Source organism: Ursus arctos, unplaced genomic scaffold (genome assembly GCF_023065955.2).
Source record: "Ursus arctos isolate Adak ecotype North America unplaced genomic scaffold, UrsArc2.0 scaffold_6, whole genome shotgun sequence".
Lineage (NCBI taxonomy): Eukaryota > Metazoa > Chordata > Mammalia > Carnivora > Ursidae > Ursus > Ursus arctos.
In genome coordinates, this window is record NW_026623078.1 from 36,450,565 (window position 1) to 36,474,848 (window position 24,284).

Genomic DNA, 24,284 nt, shown 5'->3' on the forward strand with positions numbered 1-24,284 from the left:
TGTTAGTCACCATACAGTACATCCCAAGTTTTTGATGTAAAGTTCCATGATTCATTACTTGCGTATAACACCCAGTGCACCATGCAATACGTGCCCTCCTTAATACCCATCACTGGCCTATCCCGATCCCCCACCCCCCTCCCCTCTAAAGCCCTCAGTTTGTTTCTCAGAATCCATAGTCTCTCATGGTTCATTCCCCCTTCTGTTTAACCCCCCTTCCTTCTTCCCTTTCTTCTCCTACCGATCTTCCTACTTCTTATGTTCCATAAATGAGTGAAACCATATGATAATTGTCTTTCTCTGCTTGACTTATTTCGCTTAGCATTATCTCCTCCAGTCCCATCCATGTTGCTGCAAATATTGTGAAATTGTTCTTTTTGATGGCTGAGTAATATTCCATTGTATATATGGACCACATCTTCTTAATCCAGTCATCTGTTGAAGGGCATCTCAGCTCCTTCCACAATTTGGCTATTGTGGACAATACTGCTATGAACATTGGGGTGCATATGGCCCTTCTCTTCACTACGTCTGTATCTTTGGGGTAAATACCCAGTAGTGCAATTGCTGGATCATAGGTTAGCTCAATTTTTAACTTTTTAAGGGACCTCCACATTGTTTTCCAAAGTGGCTGTACCAACTTGCATTCCCACCAACAGTGTAAGAGGGATTCCCTTTCTCCACATCCCCTCCAACATTTTAGCAAAAAGTAACACATAAATAGAAATAATCCTGGCTTTAGCCATAATCCCAGGAGTAATGCTGAAGGCCTTACTTTTCTTTCAAACACCCTTTATCCAACTATGGTGTTTCTTCGTAACTGGGAGCAAAGTCTTTATAGTGAGATATACTGGGATCCTGGATGTACTGTTAGCATTTCCATTACCTCAGGGGAAATTACATAACTCCTCTAAGGCTTAAGTGTAAATGACCTAGTACATGGCTTGACACATAGTAGAAACTTTATACTGGTCAGAACGAGTAGAAACCGCACAGCAGAGAGATTTTCGTGTAAGGAATTGTTGAAGCTGATATCAGAGAACTGAAAGAGTTGCACAGAGGTACTAGAGACAGGAAACTTCAGGACTCAGCTACTCTCCCTGACGCTCCAGGAGCAAAGGGAAAGGCATGGGGCTTTAGCATTTAAAAGTTTGGTTGAGGCATCCAGTGGAGCTGGGACTCGGACTTCTGAGGAGAGGGCAGGCTGCTGGATTGGTGTCGGTACTCCTCTGAGTATGACGGGGCAATGGCCAAGTTCGCCTCATATGTTTCGTTCCTCTCGTGGATCACTGTTCTTTTGCCTGAACTTCTGGGTCTTGAAAACCATCGTTTCATATAATTTGTCCTTTTTTTGTTTGTTTGTTTCAGGGAGAGCTAGATCTGGCCCCTGCTACTCCATCACTGCCAGAAAGGGAAGTCTCTAACATTTTCTAAATAAATCAATTAGCCACTTTTGGGGATCACTTCCGCTGGTTCTGTCTCCCTCTGTTAAGTTTTTCAGTGAATTTATAAAACCGAACAGTTACTTTGGCATAGTTTAGATGTAATGCCACTTAATGACATGCATCTTTCTAATGTCTAAGTCCAAAAAGTTTTAAATTATCCTTAACTCTCTCCTTCTTTCAAATTCAATCCATCAGTAAACTCTGCTAACTGTAACTTAGAAATAGATCCTACTACGTCTTGCCGTCTACTGCTTCTTCCTATCCGCAGTGCCATCCCAGGGCAAGTCACCATCATCACCTGCCTGGAATATTGTTACAACTTCCTAATTGATCTGCGTGTATTCCTGTCTCGTTCCCTTGCCGTATTTTTTGTTTCTATCAGCATGACCCCAGCAATATTTCTTCAAATTGCCAGCAGCAGTACGTTCTAGTAGCTGAAGTTTTCCAACCCTCTCAGAACCAACCTCATGGTCCACATCAGAGAAGCCAGCGTCCATCTGGAACCTCCTTTTCAGGGGTCTGGGTCCCAACTCCGCAGCGTCTCTCATAGAAGTAGCTCTCAGCAGATAGGAAGTGAATTAAAGGTGCCCTCTAGAATATGGGTGAGGGAGACGAAATCATGGGTGGGGCCCTGGGACCTCCTACACCAACAGAAGAGTTCTGCATTGATCTGTTTTACACATCTGCATACAATTTATCTGGCAAAAAGTTCCATTGATTGAAAAAAAAATGTTCGAAAACTGCTGGTAACCAAAATTAAAGGAATAAATTTTGGAGAACTTAGCAAAGTGCTCATATCACGAAGTAAGGAAGATATAATTCTTTGCCCTAAAGCTTAAATGAGCTTTTCTGTCAGCAAGAGTCATGTTCTCATCTGGCACAGGACTGGATTCATTATTTTCGCTTAATTAAATGTTGTATCTCATCGACAGTTCTGGTCAAAGTAGTTCAAGGATTGTGATTCAGTCTTCCTTTGATTTTGTCTACAGGATTCCATATGGTCTCTAGCAATTGCTAAGAGCAAACCCATATAACACACCAGTGGTCAGTCAGAACTAGGATGACCACAAACAGGAACTTGTCACCTTCCTCGTTAAGGGTACCTCTGTTCTCTAGTCTCTTAGATGAAAAATTCTATTTTATGATTCTCAGATCCCTGCCTGGTGCTAAAAGCATATTTCCATGGCATCTCTGCACCGTATAAATATGCTAATTTCCCAAAATTCAAAATGTATAACAGTATTCTCAACTTAAATTCTTATACAGAATTCTCATCTATCAATGCTAAGCTAAAACTTACTAGACCTTCTGTTTCTTAGTCCAACTTCTCCGGTCTCAGATTCTTAGATTTTGTTCCTTTTGTTCAGCACATTGAGCAAGAATTTCCTTGATTCTTATAAATCTCTCTTATATGTGAAATCTAAAACAAAACAAAACCCTAAAAACAAACAAATAAACAAAAAACTGAAGCTCATAGATATGAAGAATGGGTGGTTGCCAGAGGTGGGGGTAGAGAGTAGAAGAAATGGGTTGAAAGGGAGTCAAAAGTTTAAAAAAAAAAATTTGCCTGGTGTCTTAGTCCGTTCTGACTGCTATAATAAACTACCCTAGACTGAGTGTCTAATAAACAACAGAAGTTTATCTCTCATAGTTCTGAAGGCTGGGAAGTCCATGATCAAAGCACCTGCAGATGTGGTGTGTGGTTATGGCCTCTAGCAGTTCCAGGCTCTCCCCTTTTAGTGGCAAAGGGGTTGCAGCAGCTCCGACCCTTACTTTATCTCAGATTCAAGTCCACACAAAAACAAGTTTGTTTAAAAATGAAAAATAGTATCACCTGTACTATTAGAAATATTTTTCTTTTAATAATTACTTAAATTAATTTGAAAAGAGAAACAGAGAGAGGAAAAAGGAATTAGTATGTAGAAGTATATTAATACACATATAAATATAAAACACAAATAAGGAAGAAAATATGTGTAATTGCCACGGTCTTATTTCCGTAAATTATGGCATGATTGTACACTGGGGCATTTAGATACCACTTTGGAAGGCATAATACATTAGATGTATGCTTTATATTTACATAAAAATCAATTGTAGATGGATTAAAAATTTTAATGTAAAATAGAAAACCATATGAGTAGTAGAACAAAAGAGGCATGACTGGTTGTATAGCTTGGAGAGTGGGGGAATCATTGAGCATAATACCTGAGATAGGTGTCCATTGACTTGTCTGCCCAGCAGCCCGTCTCTTCTGAGGAGCCTCCCCGAGCTTCCCACTGCCCCCTCCTTCCCCTCGACCTCCCACATAAACCTGTGGTTTGAATAGGAAGTGTCCAGTCCTCTGAAGCTATCTTCCTGGCCACAACGGCTTGTCTAGAGATGAGCTCCTCATCCAAGCTGAGCAAATCACTTCCCTGGCCACCCATCTGAGTCACCTTGAGATTCTTTGAATCCCTCTCTGTTCATGAAACTGAGGAGATTGTATGTTCTAGCAGTGCCTTTGGAGGCATAATAAAAAAATAAAGTAAAAAGAATCTCTTGATAAATCTTTCTCATACCGGTGATACATTAGTCATGGTTTGGCTATTTTCTGCTTCATAAATCTTCAGCTCTAAAACATAATCTTTCTAATCATTTAGGGAATGAGAGTTTAGGTTGGGTTCAGGTTAGTGGTGTTAATTATGCATTTAACATAGAAAGACTCTAAAAGAAACTTTCGTAACTTCATGATTTCCGGGGAGGCATGTGGCTTAATGGTTAAAGAACACGGACTTGGGGTCCCAAAGACCCATGTTTGAACTCAAGCCCTGGTATGGATCAGCTGAGGAAATTGAGCCCCCCTGAGTCTTAGTTTATACTTTTGTAAATACTTCACAGAAAACAGAATGAGGCAGGCATCAAAAGTGCTAGACAGTGTCTGGCACGTAATAATGACTCAAAAACCAGTGTATTGTGATTGTTGTTGTCCTATTTTTTTCATCACAGATTATTATCAGTTGAATTATTCAAATAGGACATTATTTTTCCAAATTTGTCTACTTAGATAGAAAATATTCAACATTGTTAACTCTACTGTTTAAATAAAACCAAAATATCCTCCCTTTCTGTAGTAAATGGTTTTCTGATTTTTATTCTAATATTTTGGCCAAATCTAAATCAAAGAATATGATATTTAAGAACCCAAACTTGGGGCACCTGGGTGACTCCGTCAGTTAAGCGACCGACTCTTGATTTCGGCTCAGGTCGTGATCTCAGCGTAGTGAGATTGAGTTCTGTGTCAGGCTCCACACTGGGTGTGGAGCCTGCTTAAAATTCTCTCTCTCCCTTTCCTCTGTCCCCCTCACCCCCCAGTCACGCGCACTCTCTCTCTCTCTCTAAAAAAATGAATGAATGAATGAATGAATGAATGAATTAAAGAGAAAGAAAGAAAGAAAGAAAGAAAGAAAGAAAGAAAGAAAGAAAGAAAGAAAGAAAGACAGACAGACAATAACAAAAACACCCTTTTCCTGGCTTAGGATGAACTGGCTATACCTCTCTAGGAATAAGTTCACACTCCCTATATATCCTGAATAGTGATTGCTGACTTGAACTGAATGGGTACGAAGTGCACAGAGGATGCAACATGGAGGAATGCACGTCCTAGGACAGATGTCCTGATAAGGTGTGCAGGAGGGCCCATGTGTGCCTCCCCAGCCAGGCTGCTGTTCTCCCTCTTGCTGCTTCTGCCACCCTTGTTGCTAGTTTTCTTCTCACCTGGGCAAGGCAATTATCCACCAAGGAAGTGGTATTAGATCTTTCTCTCTAGGTGAAAGCATTTGGTTTTTAATCTGTTATTTATAAATTCCTGAGATGAACGTGCCATTGTCACACTTGTTAAACAGATCTCTTTCGAGTCAGTCAAGAGCCGGGAACACGGCGCCTTCGCTCTCCTTCGATCACCATTCTCATGCAGTGCCGGGTACACGGTGAATGTGCAATAAATCCTGAATTACGACATGACTTTAGAGCAGTGGTGTGTCTTGTTCAGTTTGGTTGTATGTTGATTGCCGAACCGTACCTGAGTGAGACTACGCATCCATCAGTCATAGCGAGTGCCTTTCTGTTTTAATGGCTCTCAACCAGGTAAAGCAAGTAGGAGGAAGGTAGGCATGCTGCTTACTTACCTTCCCTGAAAATCTTTGCTTGCTGCTGTTGCATTTTCATGGTTTGTGTTTGTTTGACTGAGTACCCAAAAGTCTCTAGACTTCATCAAATTGTTGACAAATAAAATAATATTAATACCAGTATCTAAATGTGATGTTCGTACTTGCTTGTGGACAGTTCCAGCCTTTGCAGAGTCCCACCCCCACCCCCAGCTCCAAGTCCCGGATGTTCCGGGGAGTCCTGGCGGGTGTCCTGTCCCCGGTGCTGCTGGTATCTGGTAGCTACGCCCTCACCACCAGGCTTCCTGTCCGAGCTCCTACTGCCCGTGAGAGTAGCTCCCTTACCACAGCGGACCAGAACGCTCACACCAAAGCCAAGAGCACTGTGTGGGAAGCTCCCATATCCACTGTCCCTTCGGGTAGCGGAGCAGTGCTGGGTTCCATTTCGGGGGGAGGACGCCTCTCTCCCATTTCTGTGCGACATGCTGTCCCCGGGCCCTGCAGCAGGCTGCTCGGCCGCACAGCCCTCCACAGGGCGGTGGGAAAAAAGCTCTCTCGGCCTCCGCCTGTGCCCCTCTCTGTTCAGTCCAAGCAGCCCAGGGGGTGTTTTTCTATGCCTTCCGTTGTCTTCTGCATCATTTCAGTACACCGGAAAATAAACAAGCACTTCTCGCACTTCTCCAGAGCTCCAAGATCCCCTAGTATATCAGTTGAGGCAAATAAGCAGGGACGGGTCACAAGTCCAAAGGGTCAAACCCAATGTCATCGCCTGGACCAAGCTGGGCATCCTGCCACACATTTTAACATAAAGGGAAGGGGCGCCTGGGTGGCTGGGTCAGTTAAGCGTCTGCCTTCCGCCCAGGTCATGATCTCGGGCTCCTGGGATCAAGCCCCACCTCCCGCTCTCTGCTCAGCGGGAAGCCTGCTTCTCGCTCTGCCTCTGCTGCTCTACCGGCTTGTGCTCTCTCGCTCTCTCAAATAAATTAATTAATTAAAGCTTTAAAAAAAAACATGAAGGGAAGCTTGTTTATTTGTTAGTTTGATGTAGTGTTACACTGACCCATAATTGTACACTGTGAACCTGTGAGGTGAATAATCCAGAATCATGGGTTCTGGTTCCAGTTCCTCCTAAAACCATCAGGGTGATATGAAAGTGTACAGTTTACCAATTTGGGCCTGTTTCCCCGTCTACACAATAAATCAGTCTGCGTGGTTCCTAAAATCCCTCCCTGGTCTAAACTGCATAAGGTTTGGTGCTAATAGAACAGAATATTCTCCTTCGCCTTGGCTTTTAGTGTAATGGTAGTAGTTATGTGTCTTCTGTAAAAATCATTTGCTGATAGATTAGATTGTCAGTTATTATTCTAGTTCCAGGCCTGTGTATTATTCTGTCACGTACAGCTGAGGTATAACCTGTGAGACACACGGTGTCCCAACTAGTTTATTAAAAAATTAATATTTTACCTTTTGACCCCCTTTACCCATTTCTCCCAGTGGATGAAGGGGGTTAAAAGGTAAAAAGAAAAGAATTGCATATTAACTATGATTCAAAGAAGCTTCTTTGTTAATTAGAAGTTTGATCTAAGTATAAATTTTTGTTAATAATCAAAGCAGAAAATAGTTCCTTACATACCAATTCTTATAAGATGGAAAAATGCTTAAGTTAGTACTTCTGATGGCCCTCATACTATTGATTTTAAATGGCTGCACACTACTGATTTTAGACGATTGCCCTGGTGTGTAAAAAATTGAAAAACACTAAGAGGTTCACAAAATAAATGGTTGCGTTAGAAAAGGCTCAGTGAAATTAGTATTGATGTTTATAACAAAGTTTTTCTTTATAGAGTTCTATTCATATCAGTGGGTGATGTAATAATTTAGACATTAACTTAAAAATTCTCAGCATCTAGGACAAAATTCTTTCTAAATACAAATCATTGTATATTATATAATAAGTTAAATCTGAAATATGAATCATTCTAAACAGCTTCTAATGCCATTTGATTGTAAACTTTATCACAGGGCATGGATTCTTTTGTGTTTTGCTGTATCTCCAGCACCTATAAAAAAATTTTTTTGTTGTTTTTAATGATTCAATTGTTTGTTTGAGAGAGCGTGCATAGGAGCATGGTGGGGAGGGGCAGGGGGGAGAGAATCGCAAGCCAGCTCCATGCCAAGCACAGAGCCCAATGTGGGGTTCAACCCCACGACCTAAAAATCACAAGCCCAAGATTACAACCTGAGCAGAAACCAAGACTCAGATGCTCAACCCACTGAGTCACTCAGGTGCCCCAAAAAGATTTTTTTAAATTAATACTATTTTCCCAATATAGTACAGATCATGTTGAATATAAAGGATTGGCATAATATGCCTAATGTGAAAAAAATCAACACAAAGTGCCTTTCTGAATGCATTATAGCAGCCCTGAGTTGAAGAGGATAGATCACCTGACTTCCCATAGCTCCCAACACCAAGGTACTATATAATAAAGGCATGTAAAACAGGAAAAGCAAAATTGTCAATGCCCCAGGCTCTCTCATATTAACAGTTGTAACATTTTACTTTGGAGTTTTATTTAAACAAACTCAGCAGTTTGGATCACAGTTTGGGAGTACTTGAGAGTTTGAATTTGAGTTTGTTTGTACTCTCTTGTATGTCCGAGTGCAGATAACATTGTTCATGGCACTTTCCTAGAAGACAAAAGAAGAATGAGACATTTCAGTATTATTGGTGAAACTGACTTTTAGAACAAGGCAAACTAAGTACTATCCATACATACATTCTTTAAAAATCTTGAAAAGAGATCTATGTAGACAACTATAGATACCAACTTTTTGTTAGCTGATTTTGCTAACAAAATGGCAAATCATATATTAAATATGGTACATGTGGTTATACATGTAAATATATATAATGTGTATGTATATATATATATATATACACAAAAATGGCAAACCACATATTATATATGGTGTATGTTGTTATATGTGTATGGCAAATCATACATATGGTACATGTGGTTATACATATATGTGGGATATATAAAATGTGTGTGTGTATATATATATATATATATACAAAAAACAAGGCAAATAGCATAAGATTTGAAGTCTTTGTTAAAACATTTTAAATGCCTATAGGGAAGCATTTTTGCTAATTTATATACCCTCCATTTTTCAAATAATAACATTAAGTTACGTGGATGTAGTATTTTATGGTTTTTAGAGCACTAATATATACATGGTGGTATTTAATTGTCTCAAAAAAAACCATGAAGACAGTCCTACATTTTTGAAGGGAGGTAAACTCAACCTTGGAGAGGAGCAATGACTCATCCAAAGTCACAGAATTACTGACTGGCAGAGAGGGCAATGCGCACTTTGGATTCTGAAACTATATTCTTCCAATGAATTAAAAACATATCTGTTTGGTGATTAATGTCATTATAAGGACCAAGAAAATCAAGTATTCTTAGTCTTCCACTTGCTACTTTATAAGGAAATGTATTCTTCATTGTTGAAAGAAAAAACATCCTTACATTAAGAAATGAGGCTAGGTTGGTGGTTTTTTTTTTTTTTAACTCCTACATAATTCTTACCTATTCCCTTAGAACTATTTGATATTTTGTCCCAAAATTGTCATTTTATTCATTTCAGTGGAACTGGGGGTTTGAGAAGAAGAATCATTGGCATATTTCCCTCCGCTGTGTAGAAGTGAGAAAGATGACCTGAGAAGCCATCCTCAAAGGGAGCAGAATGGACCCAAAAAAGTATACTTTGGAATGAAGGCAACCTGAGTTTTAAACCCAGCACTCCCATGTTTTTCCAGCTGAATATCCTTAGGTAAGTCTGTGGCTAAATCTCAGTTTTCTCAACTGTTAAATGGGCTAGTCTTACCTCACAGGATTATTGTGAGGATTGGGTAAATAATATATGAAAACATGCAAACACGGTAGCCACGGAAATGTTAGTTTTTAATTGTGTCAACTCATCCATACACCAAGGAGACACCACTTAAGCTTGGCATTAGTTTAAATTTCCTTTTCACGTGTTTGTTTGGTGTTGGGCTGGAAAACAGCAAGAAATTAATCCTGGTATGGAGAAAAGGATTAGCAACACCTCTCAGTCCCTGCTGAAATCTTCATTGCACAAATACATGCTTGTTTTGGCTTATGTGCAAGTCAAAGAATTAGGCAACACCGTTTTTTTTATTTTCTTTAGTTTTTTAGTTGCTCAGCCCATGCACATTTTATAATATTTATGATCATGCATAAATATTATATCTATTATATTTATCTGCCAATGTTTTCCCCCATTCTTATAAAGCAAGAGAAAAAGAAAAATTACGTTGACTTCTATTATTTTAGAACAAGCTATTTGAATGATTTTATATACAGGTGTTAGAGCAGGTGACAAAAATAATGACAAACAGCTCACTCACCACCACCAATTTCCCATCCACCAGCTTTCTCCTTATGGTGTTCTCTTTGCCATCCCAATCTTGAACCTGAATCAGAGAGTCCTTATCGAAGGTTATCACACTCTGAAAACAGAAGAAACTGAATTTAGCTCAGATTGTCACATTTGAATACTAACATTTTATCAAGCGCCAAATCTGTTTCAGCTGTTGTGATATTCTCAGGTAGTTTTAGAATGGTGTTTACAGTTTTATTTGCATTTTAAGACTTTGTCGACACTAAATTTGTTGGCTGATTCTTCTGGGGGGAAAAAGTTTTATAAGAGTAAAAATATAATATTATCTTAAAGAATAAGTAAAACTCTCTTTTCCCTGAGAAATTAAGAGAGGTAAATATTCTATGCCGTCATTTCCTGTCCGCTCTCCAGCGCGCACACAGAAACTTCTCCAACCCCACCACAATGCTGACTATGTATACTAAATTAGGAAGCGACCCCCACTGGGTTAAGCTGCTGGGGCCTGTGGCTAATTTGGTACTGGGGCATAACCTCACCTGTACCGGGTAATGTAAGTGTTATTCATTGTAACTTTATGCATAGAAGAATGCTACAAAGTAGAAAGGCAGGACTTTTATTTCTGAGAGAAGAATCTAGGGAAATGATTCTCAAAATGCGTTTGCTAAGCATCTACATCGGAAATGTTAGAAACACAGTCTTCAGGGGCCTACCCCAGACGTCAGAGCCCGTGGGGAGGGGACCGACACATAGGCATTTTTCACAAGCATCACAGGAGATTGGTATGTATATTAAAATTTAAGATCCCCAGATGTTTAGCCCAACGTTTATCTAATACAGACTTTAGATGTGTTTGCTCTAATTCTTTACTTACTTGGAATGATTTTGAAGTAGCATTCTTATGAAATGTATCTGAAAGAGTGTTGAAGGCCTCACCTTGGTTTTATGGCCACCTGGTGTGGTTTCCTCAAACTCTTCTCCCAGTTTAAAGGAGATCTCATTATTTTTAAAGATGCTTTTGGTTTTTATAGTGATCAGATCTTCCTGTGTACTGATGGTCACAGTGGGTTTTGCCAGACAGGCAAGTTTCCTGCTGGCTCTTCCTATTCCTGGAAACCAGAGGAAAGGACACCAGAGTTAAATGTGTTGCTAGCTTTAGAAACCCATGTTAGCTGCATGATTCTTTACTAAGTAGGAGGTCTATGAGTTAAGCAGATTTAATGCTGCATGAATTCAAATATCTGAAGCTTGTAGCACCACCATTATAAATTAAAATAGATTATATTCTGCAGAAAAAACATCAGTCTCAAATTTTGGCTACAGGTTGTCACGTTTCTTTAGCCCAGTAGTTATCGATCCTATTGGTTCATGAACCCCTTTGAAAATTCTATTAAAGCCCCTATTTTGATAAAATAGCTCCCTCTTTTAAAATGTACTCATTTATACAGATAAAATACTTTGGCACGGATTATTTAAGATCTTTATCTCTTCACTTATATTCTTATATGTACATATATAGAGTTTGTTTTTTCATCATGTATTTTTATTGTGCTAAAATATATAACATAAAATTTATCATTTTAACCATTTTAAAGCATGCAATTAAGTGGCATTAGGTACATTCACAATATTATACAACCATCACCACTATACATAGAATTTTTAAAAATATAAATGTTTTATTATAACAATTGTTATTCAACTTACTTTTCCCCCATCTCTGTATCTTAGAGATTTTCTGTGTCGGTACAATTAGATATAAATTTTTGTCATTGCTTCATAATATTTTATAGAGTGTATATTATTATTTATTTCATCTGTCTCCGTATTGATGGACATGTAGCTTGTTTCCACTTTTTCTTATTACAAGTAATGCTATAGTGATCGTTCTTACACACAGATTTATGCAGTACATGTGGGACTATTTTCTAAAGAAATAGCATCACATGTACAACAATACTTAAGTTAAATTTCTAAGAGAGGATAAATTGGAGAAACACTCTAATATGGTTCATGAATTCATATTGTGAAACATAATAACAAGTTGTGATGTGTTAGATAATGATTCCCAAAGATATTTACACCCTAATCCCTAGAACCTCTGAAAGTCACTTTGTATGTCAAAGGGGATTTTGTAGATATGGTTAACTCAAGGATCTTGAAATAGGGAGCCAATCAGCCATGGGGACCCTAAATGTAATCACAATTTCATTATAAGAAACTTCTCTTAGAAGAAAAGGGAGAAGGAGATTAGACTACAGAAGAGAAGGCAGTGTGATAATAGGAGCAGAGATTGGAGTGTGGTTGGCCAGACACGAGGGAAGGCCAGCAGCCATCTCAACCAGAAAACAAGATCTATTCTGAAGATCCTCTAAGGATTTAGAGCAAATCCTTGTAAAAATGATTGTTTTTTTTAAATAATTATGACTTTTTGCTTTAAATTATTTATGGAAATAATTTGCCATTTAGTAAATGATGTAGATGTGTTTTATCTGTGTAAACCCATAGTCAATTACGTGAGGGCAAGGATTCTTTCAATTACAAACTAATTTTGCATTGAACTGTATCTAGGTCCTGCATCAATGCTGATCATTTCTATGTGATTGTTTCTATGTTTCTATTGGAGGGAGGGACTCAAGATTACAGACCAAGTTTCTGTGCAATCAAATCTCCCATTTTTACTGGCTATGATATGCAGGTAAAAAAGGCTCACCAAGCTCTTTCATGTATTTTTCAAAATTTTCACAAGAAATGGATTTCCATGTTCCCTGGAGCTGATCAACCATTCTGTCTAAAATGATCTTAAAGAAAAATAGCATCATTAGGATGAGTATGTTGTTTCCTGAAATAGTATTTGAACTTGTTTTAAATACAGTTCTTGTGGATAGTACAGAAAAGTCAGGGGGAAAAGTTAGGAACTTTAATCCTCAACTTTTCTTAATGTCATCGAGAGCAAGAAAACTCTCAAATGTAAGCTGGTCAAGATGAAAATGGAAACAGTTTTTGGCAGGACCAGATATAATTTTTCCATCTCTAATTTAGGATCAAAACTAGGTTTATAAATTCTAGTTCCTTCCATAAGAACGGTCACACACACACACACACACACACACACGCTCACACATATACACACAGCAATGCATAAGGGGTAGAACTAGGCATCTATGTTTATGTCCTAGGACCTCTGTACTCCAGGTCTTTGTCTCTCTTTCTCTGACCAACGGTGATCTAGAATAAGCCAGTTTATAGCTGTTTAGAGATCTTTTTTTTTACTTTCTTTTTTTAAATTTTATTATTATGTTATGTTAATCACCATACAGTACATCATTAGTTTTTGATGTAGTGATCTTATCACACTCTCATTCTTGACAATTTGAACTAAAAACCAGAAAGATTTCATAGATGGTATTTGGCATTTGAACTAAAAAGTTAAATTTAGTGAGGGCTAGACCAATCATTTTAAGCCATGTAGATATTGAGCAAGAGAATGAAACATAGGGAAAAAGGAAGGAAAGAGATTGTGTTCTCACACACACACACACAGCCTTGTTACTGATGCTTTCCCAGATGTCAGCTCAATTTCCCATAAGCTTAGAGAGTCATCATTGTCATGAGAACACCAAATATCTTCTTAGTAAATCCCCCTTAATTTAGGGGGGATTCCTTTCAATCTTGACTGAAACAATCTGATGTCCACTGATATCTGTAAGAAATCAGAATAGAGCATAATAGGAAATACAGCAACTAGAGAAGAAGAGATTCTCAAGGTTAAAAGACAAGCACAGTCTTACACATGCCATCAGCTCTGAGACCATCATTGTTAATTCTAGGCAATGCTTGATGTCCATATGCTAACACAGAGTTATTAAGAAAAAGTGAAATTATAAAGTTATTTTAAGACAGAAAAGGAGAATAGCATTTTATAACAATTCCCATTAAAATGTTTAATTTCCAATATCTATAAATATCTGTAAAAGCACTTATCCAGGCCAATGGTCTTACTATTAATTATTCAACTAACATTTATGGAGCACCTAGTATTATATGCCTAGTATGAGGCTAACAATTTTGCATACACCATTGATATAATGTTCCAACCATGGTTGAAAAAGATACTGTAGCTTTTTGATTCTTTTCTTTTCCTATGTTAGAGATTTACCATTATGATTTTTTTTTACATTAGTGTGTACAATTTATAGTTATCCCCACTCAATTGAATAACATGAGGCTGAAGCCAGGAAATGACGCACCACCAAAGGTACTAAAGATATTAAAATTAGGCACTGAAGTTACTAAAATTCCTAGGATTTTTTTTTTTTAAGAAAATGTCAAATGTGTTGCCTTATGTGTTGAATGCACACTGATCTTCCAACATAAGGGAATCAACTCTTGGAAATCATCTCCTTGGGGAAGATGTCATATTGGGAGCTTAGTATTGGTCTCTACTGCTGGCAGGTTAGACTTTCAGAAAAGTGTCAGTAAAATGGAGCCCACACAGAGCCTCTATCTCTGCCCCTGCGGTTCCTCTGTTCATGTGCTCGTCACGTCAGTTCAAAGACTGGCTAATGTGCACTGGCCTAGTCATGTGTCCACTCGGTTGCTCACTGCCTATTCTGTGATGGATGCTTCCTGGTGTCCATTACTGTGTGAGTCACAAATCTTCACACACTATGCCCGTTCCCTCAAGGACATCCACATTCCTCAAGGCCAAACTTCCTTGTCTTCAATTTTTCAGTCCTTTTCCTTCCAGACCCCTGACCAGCCCATCAGAATATTCCCTCTACTCATGAGTGTGTCTTCATTCTCACCTCAGACCCCTGCTCCCTCCACACAAAAGGAGTAAGAGGTGCACCACTCTGAGCTTTGTCCGTTGGGACGGTTTTTCCTCACCACTGTTTTCAAGCCCCCCCCCCCCCCGAGGGTAATTAAACCACTGCCTGTTTTTAACTTGCATCCACACACTAAGCTGACCTGCCAAATAGAACACATTCAAGCTCTTCTTACGTCTTCAGCTGGTTACGTGAGCCCCCCACAAAGTCGAGGAATAATCTGAGGGAGAGGTGCTGGTACCCCGTGATGGGTGGCATGAGGAGCCGGGCTACCTGCTCATGCGGTCACTGTGTATCTTCTGGCCTTGCTTAGCCTTAGTCCAGATGTACGATTTTGATCTTACTTTGGAATGCTGGGCCTGCCTGAGTCTATGACTCTGTGGGTCCGACGGAACCCAGCTCATAATGGACAGTTCCAGATGCGTGGTTACTTGGTGTCTTACAATCAAGAGTTCTGTCTCTACTAGTCCCCCGTAACACACCAGGAACTCTTTTCCAAAGCGTGTAAGTTTTTGCTGCAGGTGTTTCTGTTGCGGGTGGCATGGTCTTGCTCCAAAACCCCAGAGGTCTGTGTTGTGATGCTTCCACTGTGGTTTCATCTCTCCGCCACACTGCGCATTTTCCCATCACTAATACCTCCAGTGGCTTAGGGTTTGCCAGATCATATGGCCCAAGAGGCAGGGCTGCTTCTACTATAATTCTGACTTTCTGTTCCGGGCCTCATTTGAAGCAAGGAGCTATTCCTGTCACCCAGTATATGGGCTGGAGCACATTCCTAGATGTGGAATATGTTGCCACCATCAGCCAAAGGATCCTACCAGGAATTTTGTTTCCTTCTCTCTTTGTCTTTTGAACGAGATGTCCTCCCTTGCCCTTGACCCAGCTGGATCCCTAAACACTTTACAACAGTGAAAGTTCACTCGATTGCCACCAACTTAAACTCCCATGCTCTGTAGGGCATATGTCTTACCAGCACCTCCTGTATGCGCCATTCCTGCTCGTCCTCCTGAGCAGCACCACGTGTAGGACGTCCAGACAGCTCAGATCTCATCTGATCCTATTATAACAGCAGAAGATAATGTGGACCCCTAACCTGTAAATGTATATTGTTCCATGTAAATGCAGTTTCTATTAATTTTTCTGATCTTTTCTGGTTGGGATAGAAAAAAATGCTATAACATGTACTTGAAGCCATATTAATCTGCTCCAGCAAAGATAACATATCTGGCACAATAGCCACCATTGGGGTTATTATTTGAGTTTGCAGTAGCCTATAGTCATTCTCCAAGATTCAGTTGGTTTCTGCAGTGGTCAGACTGGTAAATTAAATGGAGCTCTGATATGGACCACCACCACCCCACCCCCACAGTCTTAAGATCCTTTAGAGTAGCATTCATTTCTGCCATTCCTCTCCACCATCACCACCAAACACAGTGGGTTTTGATGGACCATCTTAGCCAAGACTGGCAAAGGAATAGGGGATGGAGGGGATTGGGGTATAGAGGTACAGTTTTAGAAGCTCTCACTTCACCGTCCCCACTGTGATAGCTCTCTTTTGGTTTGAATGAGAAGTCAGGGTGGGGTTCCTTCAATGGCCAAATATGTCAATTCCAATCATATATTTGGAGACCAGAGAATTCACCACTGGATGGGTCCACAGACTTACTGGACCTTCTAAGAGCCAGACTTAGGCCAGGATTCTGTTTATTTCAGAGCCTGGCCTCTGTGTGCCTCTGCTCTACCATGATGTTTTGAAATCCTATGAGTCAATGTTAATTCAGACACAGTACCTCCAAAATATTTGGATATTCCTCTTTCCATAGTATGTATTTTCTCAAGTAAGTATCACAGGTCTCTTTTGAGGAAACATGTGGAAATTAACTATATTTTTGCCATGGTATTTCAAAATTCTTCCTCCTGTGGACTTAGCCACCTCTTCAGCTAATGGTTTCTGGATCTGAAACCTGGCTGAGTTCTAGGATATGGGCAAAAGATCAAGACTTTCTATTGAGATGATCTCCCTTAATCTGCTGTTCATATAGTCTTGCCTTCTTTTGGTTGATATATTAAGCAACACCCTCACTGACTGTTCATCCAGTTTACCTATAGGGATATACTCTTCTCTTAATCATCTCCACATCTTCCTCCAGGTCAAGTCCAATTGGGTGCCCTTCAACTTTCCCTGTTGGTATGGTAATTGTAACCCCCTGGCTTCTGGCAATAAGTGCTGCCGTCTGGTCCCTGTTCCTTCAGAGTCTCTCATCATTGCCATTGCTATCAGTGAGCGAGCTGATAGAGGTAGAGATAGAGATAGGTATGGATGACACATGTAGATCTCTATTCTCTTTCTACAGAAAGGTATTGTGGCTATACTGAGCCATAACAGAAGTACAGATCTCATAAATTTCCTACAGAAAAAGAGAGAGGAGAGCCCTACCATACAAGAGTTTCATGCAGTGTTTTGGCATATTGAACTTGTGTTATCTTAACTAAACAATTTGAAATGTACTGGAGCTGGACAAGGTATAGTGGGCACTCTGCAGAGACTGGCATGCTAGGAAAACTCAAGCCTTACTCATTTGCTATTCACTCAATAAACTTTGAGTGGCTAATAAATAAAAGACCCCCATGCTAGGCTCTGGTTTATAATGGGGAATGAAAGAGACTTCCAAAATGTTTCCAACATTATGAAAGAGAATCTGAAATTGTACTAAATTCCCTAGTGTTTCCATATGGAGATATATATATATATATATATATATATATTAGAAACGTGGAGAACTGGTTGATATTTTAGACTAGAGGTCAACCTATGATCTGCGTGCCAATTCCAGCCAGCACCTGTAGATAAAGTATTATTGGAACATGGCCACACTTATTCCTTTGAATATTGTCTAAGGCTGTTTTCACACTGCAGTAGCAGAATTGAGTAGTTGTGAAAGATATCATATGGCTCACAAAGCCTAAAATGTTTACTATTAGGCCCTTTACAGAAAAATGTTTGCTGGCCCCCATTTTAGAGTCTCATGTTTGATTATTTAAAACTCAGGATCCTAACAGCTCCTGTGTTCATAGGCTTTCTGTGCTTAGGATGGATAAGTAGTGGATAACAATTTTTCTTCCATAGCTGTTTCATCAAGAAAAGACGTTTTTATAATTATGTCATGGGCAAGGCAAACAGAAAATGTAATTTAAGAAGCTAAGCTCTGGCATCTCATAAAATTTACATGACAGACAGATGGCTATCAGTCAAATACAGATGAAACATTTTGTAAAATTGCTCTGAGTGCTGCAAGGCAGAAAGACACAAGAATTACATCGACTAGGAAAGAAACGGTAAAAAAGCTGCCCTGCTGTCTGCCTCGCCCTGCGTTTAACCTGCAGGGTCTAATGGTCCTGTTAAGCTCCAGAACTCTCTTCAGAAGTGGTCCTGACTCTCCCACCCTTTAACTCGCCTTAGTGGTGTTGAGCTCTCAGGGTTTTCATGCACTACTAATGCACTTAGATGAAAACCATGCCAGAAGAAAAATAGCTTTAGTGACTTTTTAAAGGAAAATGTATTGGAAATAGGGGAAATCCACTACCAAATTTTCAGTGTGGTGATAAATAGAAAGCAGTAGAGTTGCTTCTCTTCTGATAGGGTTGGGCTTTGTAGGGTATTAATGAGCCTTGGGGAGAGTGCAGGCTTCCCTGGTCATCCGTCAGTAGGGGCTAGTTGAGATCGATGGGAAAAGGCTGGCACCTTGGCCGTCCCTGCGACTCAGGCTGTTTCTGCACCGCCCACTGGTCAAAGAAGCATCTGGAACTGAGCAGCAAACAGGAAACTGGCCCCAAAGGCTGGATGCAGCACGTAGACACCCAAGCAAGCAACAACGTAGCATGTGCTCCACATCGATGTTCTTCACACATTTGTTTAGTATTTTTTAGTAGGCAGGATAGTGGGTTGAATTGTGTCCCCCAAAAAGATATGTCCAAGTCCTAACCCCGGGTACTTATGAATGTGACCTTGTTTGGAAATAGCGTCTTTGCAGATGTAATGAAATGAAGGATCTCAAAATGAGATCATTCTGGATTCAGGGTATGCCCTGAATCCAATGACACATGAGAGAAAGTGAGAGAGATCTGAGGCACAGAGACAGAGGAAAAGGCGATTGACTGACCAAGACAGAAGCTGGAGGGCAGCCATAAGCCAAGGAATCAATACCGTATTGATCAGGAATCAGTAGCCACCAAAAGCTGGGAGAGCGGCATGGAAGGATTCCCCCTCAGAGCCTCCCGAAGCCTCCCAGCACCTTAGTTTCACACTTCTGGCCTTCAAAACTATAAGATAATAATAAATCAAATAATAATAAATCATACATTTCTGTCATTTGAAGCTGCCAAGTTACGATAATTTGTAATGGCAGCCCTATGAAACTACTAAAGGGAGAAACTGATTTTTAAAATCTTAGGTCATTTTATGTTTAAAAGGGACTTTATTTCATTGTGTAAAATAACATTTAAATTTATTAAGAATTGCCTTTATTTCACTGGATTTTTTTTTCTTGGACAGTCAAAAATTATTATATTTACCAAGATAGAGGTAACTTTTATAGATAATAGTAACAGTAAGTAATTATGACAATATAATAAAAGGCTGAGTAATAATAGTAATGGTATAATTATATAATAAAATTATATAAATTTTTTTCTGAAATTCATGTAAGAAAAACACTTTCCTTGTTTTTTCTAGTTTGTTATCCTCTCCTGTTTCCCTGCCAATTTTCTTTTGAAATACTCAGGATCATACAACTTCTTCGGGGTGACTCTTGAAGGATTTAAGATTTAGATGATAAATTATTTGATACTGGTAAATAGTACTATGTTATGCTTTATTCTGTTTCAGAAGTTCAGCAGATTGCTAACTTCAGGCTGGTCTTGGGGTTGAGTGCTGTCTGCTTCTGAGCAATCATGTAATTCAGACCAATCAAAACAAGAGGAAGACTTCCTGGAGGGATGAATAAGACTGCAAGGTCAGGGCCAGGCAGGCGGAGGGCCTGTGATTCAGATCCATCTGGGTTCCCAGGCTCTCCTGCCCTTCTCTTCCCACAGTCAGAGCTGTTTGAACCCCACCTGCTGCCTTAGCATTGTCCTGAGGCCGCCACAGTTACACATTCACCAGATTATTATAAATTAGCATTAACCCCAGTGGTTCCCAAGCTTGACTCGCATTTGTAAAAATGCTAACCCATGTGCGCGCCCTAGAGTTCTCAGTCAGAATTGCCAAGGACCAGACTTGGCAATATGAATTTTTAGAATGTCTCCCAGGTGATTCTTCATCTAAGGCTCAGTAATGAAGGGCAAATGCACTGGACCGGTAGTTCTCAAAGTGTGATTCCTGGACCAGCAACATCACCATCACTTGAGAAGTGATTACAAGTGCAAATTCTCAAACCTCCCTTCCTCCTCCCCCAAGGCTTGCTGAATCAGAAACTGGGAAAGGAGCCTAGCAACCTGTGTTTTAACAAACCCTACAGGTGATTTGAGTTTGAGAACCACAGCCCGCGCTTAGATGCACTTCCAAAGAAGACAGTATGGAACAGTAGAAATAGGAATTTTAGAAACTTGGTAGCCATCATCTTAACCCAGCAATCAAGTTTAAATCACCTGTGTTAAGTCACACTGATGTCATGTGCCCCCTGATATGACACAGTGAGAAGGCACTTCATCTCTGTGGTTTTCTTCCTAAACACCCATAACTCAAACCTACTCGTGAGAAAGCATGAGACATGTGAAGACAAAATTGAGGGAATTCTTCAAAACTATAAGGTCTTGAATAACAAGGAAAAACTGTGAAACTGTCACAGATTGAAGGAAACTAAGGAGATATAACTAAAAGCAATGTGGGATCCTGACTCGGATCCTAGAACAGAAAATGACATTAGTGGACAAACTGGAGAAGTTTGAATCGTCTACGGTTTAGTGGCTAGTATCATACCAACTTTCATTTCTTGATTTGGGCAAATGTACACCATAATGTAAGATGTTAACATTCGGGGCGTTGGAGGAATGGTATATAGGAACTCTCTGTGCTATATTTGCAGCTTCTCTATAAATCTAAAATTATTCAAAAAATGTTAAGTGTAAAAATGAATATTAAAAATTAGAGCAAAAATATTGTCCACAGATCAGTAGCACTTGAATCACCTGAAAGCTTGTTAGTAATGCAGATTACTAGAACTCACTCCAAATCTGCTGAATCAAAATCTGCATTTTTCAAAAGACCTTAGATGAATCACTTAATGTACAACAAAATTGGAAAAATCCTGCTCTTTACTACAAGCCTGGGATTTAGCATCAGCTCAACCCTGTCCGGGCCTGAAACGTGAACTAGTTTTGATTTAAGCATCTACCTACTTCTTGAGACCTCAGGCTCAGTTTTCAACCTAATTCGATGGCTGAGCTTCTGTGCCCCTCCTAAGGGCTCCTTACATAGTCACACCTTCAAAAAGGCTCAAACCCTATCTTGTGTTTGTGAGACATTTTCAACCTTCAAAGACAGGAGTCTTGCCCTTGATCCCTAACTCCGTGCCTGGGTCCCTGCTACCTGCCCCAGACTTCCCTCTTGCTGACAGTCACTGCCTGGCACTCTAAGTGCTGCCTCCTAGGAGCCTCCTGTCACATCTTTCAGAGTACTTCCCATGCTGTTGTCACTATGAACTCGGATGTTGTAGTCTGTTTGCCAGATTCAACCATGCCTGGAAATATCTAGAGATAGGATGGCATGTAGTGAATTTGCTTCTCTATCAGACAGCTTAACAAAAAGGACAAGACTTCCAGTGGCCCCAATGTTTACAAAAAAAAAAAAAAAGTTCAGTGGGATGTGTGATCAGAGGTAACAGGTAGGAGCCATTAAAGGCCCAGGAATAAAACTAGAAAGGTAAACAATTTCCTCTGTACCCAGGCTTTTTACTTTTGTGTCATTGAAGTCTCAAGAACTTACTGATGCTATAAAAACAGTTTTTTGATGGGGTATTATTTATAAAATCCACTTAGAATGGTGAAAATGGACCATTCCCCAGACATATTGGCATTGACCTTCTTCTCTTGAGAAAAAGGATTGAAGTGAATTGCTGAAGGTGAAAAGTCAGGAGAGTGGTGCCTGGGTGGCTCAGTTGGTTAAGCATCTGACTGTTGATCTCAGCTCAGGTCTTGATTCCAGGATCATGAGTTCAAGCCCCATGTTAGACTTCGTGCTGGGCATACAGCCAACTTAAAAAAAAAAAAAAGTCAGGAGAAACTACTCCTTCAAAACCTGACTGGCTCAGTCTGCCAAGGGAGACCAGAGCTGTTTGCTTTTTGTAGGGAAACACTGGGCACTCACCTTGAGGCATCATGGCAAGTGTCATCCTCGGGAAACATTGTCTGAATTGAACCATGGCACATGGATTTTTCAGGGAAGAGTTGCACCAGCACCCAAATGATTTGAGAGCAGTGAGATAAGCCCACAATGACCTGAAAGGTAGAGCCAACCTGGTGAGTGGGGCGTGGGAGTAGTTTATGGGATTCTATGCCTCACTGAGCCATAAAAGAACTCTGGATGGGGCTGGATGCTCCCGCAAGTCTACAGGAGGCAGGTAAGTTATGGATCACTGATACGCAACTTTCTGGGCATGCTGACCATGCCCAAGTTACAGTAACCTGGAGACGTGCATTTGAGCCAAGACACCACACTCTACAAATGCACCCATTTCTAAACTTTTTGTGTCTTATTTCTTTTAATCTTCACTTTTAAAAACTCTAACCTTGTTGTCGATGAAGCAAGAAGAAAAAATATTTTCCCACTTTGTGATCAGGATAGACAGCAGATTACTATCTTTCACATCAGTGACTAAAGAAGTTGCACAACCAGGGGAGGGAGGGAGCAGGGCTACCTGAGGGCACTGACCCCTTGCTTCAGTGGAGAAGGCCAACTGCACCTTCAGGTGGACACGGTTGACTTTAGTATCAAATGTAGGAATAAAGTCTACTATTCTATCAAAATAATCTATGGCATAATCTAGTATCTCCAATTAAGATATTCAACTTCAAAATTTTGGCACTTTAGTGTCTAAAATTGCAATGAAATATTCAGTAATAAAAGTCATAGAAAGCAAAACATTTATATCGTTGGTTTTGTGATTATAGGTGTGCTTTATGAAACTAATTAGCTCTAGGCTAGGCAGTATGTGAGTAATTTATTCTTCTCATATTAACATCAACTGTGAAATCTAAAGTGAGTGATGACATTCCAGGAACAATTGCATGTAATAATTCTTCTGCAGGTCTGGGCAATGTGGAGTAGCTATCATAAGGGAAAACGTCATCTCACGCTATTTAATGATGATGATGGCTCCATGGAAAAGGAACTTAGGGGAGAATGAGTTTAGTGTCCGGGTTCTGGTTCAAGCCAAAGTGAAAATGAAAAGCAAACACTATTTTGATATTAATTTAGAGGATTATTGGTAACAGATGAGAAATTATGTTTCAGGGTTGTCTAGAAACAAACACCCACAATTTTGAAAAGCAATGAGACTTGCTCATTCATTTATGTATGGGCATACAAAATTATTTACACTCTGATAAAAAATATGAAAAAATTCCATAGTAAAATGACTGGAATTAAGTGCACTAAGTTAATTGTGTGAAATGATAGATCTGGGGCAAGTTAAATTTTTTCTTCCCACTTTGCAATAATTGCAATTTGTCTAGAATCATTCTATAATTAAAAGAATAAATTCCATTTTAAAGAAAAACCACAAAAGGGCAAATACTATGTGATTCTACCCATAGGAAGTAGCTAAAGGGGTCAAAATCATAGAAACAAATAGAAAGGTGTTTACCAAGGGCTGGGGGGTGAAGGAGAGTTTCGGTGTTGAGGAAGGTGGGTATTAAGTTTCAGTTTCGCAAGATGAAAAGGTTCTGGAGAGCTGCTGCACAACAATGGGCATACGCTGAACACTGCCGAACGTATACTTACAAATGGTAGACAATAAACTTGTGGTACGTCCAAATAACCACAATACAATATGTAAAATCATGATGAAAAGATAAAATTTTAAAAATAAAATAGATTCATCAAGGACTTGTAAGACTGACGAGACATGGGAGATGAAGTCAGAAATTAGTCTAAAGTGCTCCTGATGCCCATCATGCAACATACAGAATATACAGGAGGGGAAACAGTTTTGTAAAGAAAAAGGAGATACGCATTCAACTTAAATAGCCAGTGTCTGTAGGATAGCCAGTTTCAGGTGTGCATTGGGAAGTTGGATACACAGTTGGAGCACAGGAAAAAAAAGATTGGAATCTAAAAAAAAAAAAAAAAAAAAAAAGCACAGATCTTGAGGTAACTCAAGATTAGAGTGTCAAGTAAGAGGAACAGGTGCAGAGCTATATGAAAAACTAACATAAAC

General features: G+C 39.6%; 1 protein-coding gene across 1 annotated transcript; it reads right to left on the reverse strand.

Moving 5' to 3' along the window:
* Positions 1-6,640: 6,640 nt before the first annotated feature.
* FABP12 (fatty acid binding protein 12) lies at positions 6,641-12,807 on the reverse strand. The gene is made up of 5 exons (XM_026495345.2): positions 12,735-12,807; positions 10,958-11,130; positions 10,032-10,133; positions 8,207-8,281; positions 6,641-6,718 (listed from the first exon to the last, which is right to left on the reverse strand). The coding sequence occupies exons 1-5, from the start codon at positions 12,805-12,807 to the stop codon at positions 6,641-6,643; spliced, it is 501 nt and encodes a 166-aa protein (XP_026351130.2).
* Positions 12,808-24,284: the final 11,477 nt, after the last annotated feature.

What these genes read in the sequence shown, in the direction of transcription:
- FABP12 (XM_026495345.2), bottom strand. Translation starts at nt 12,807, where the DNA reads ATGGTTGATCAGCTCCAGGGAACATGGAAATCCATTTCTTGTGAAAAT. An exon ending in CAGGTGGCCATAAAACCAAG is followed by an intron (nt 10,134 to 10,957) that starts GTGAGGCCTTCA and finishes TTCTGTTTTCAG; the next exon opens with AGTGTGATAACCTTCGATAA. An exon ending in ACTCAAATTCAAACTCTCAA is followed by an intron (nt 6,719 to 8,206) that starts GTACTCCCAAAC and finishes TGATGGTTTTAG; the next exon opens with GAGGAACTGGAACCAGAACC.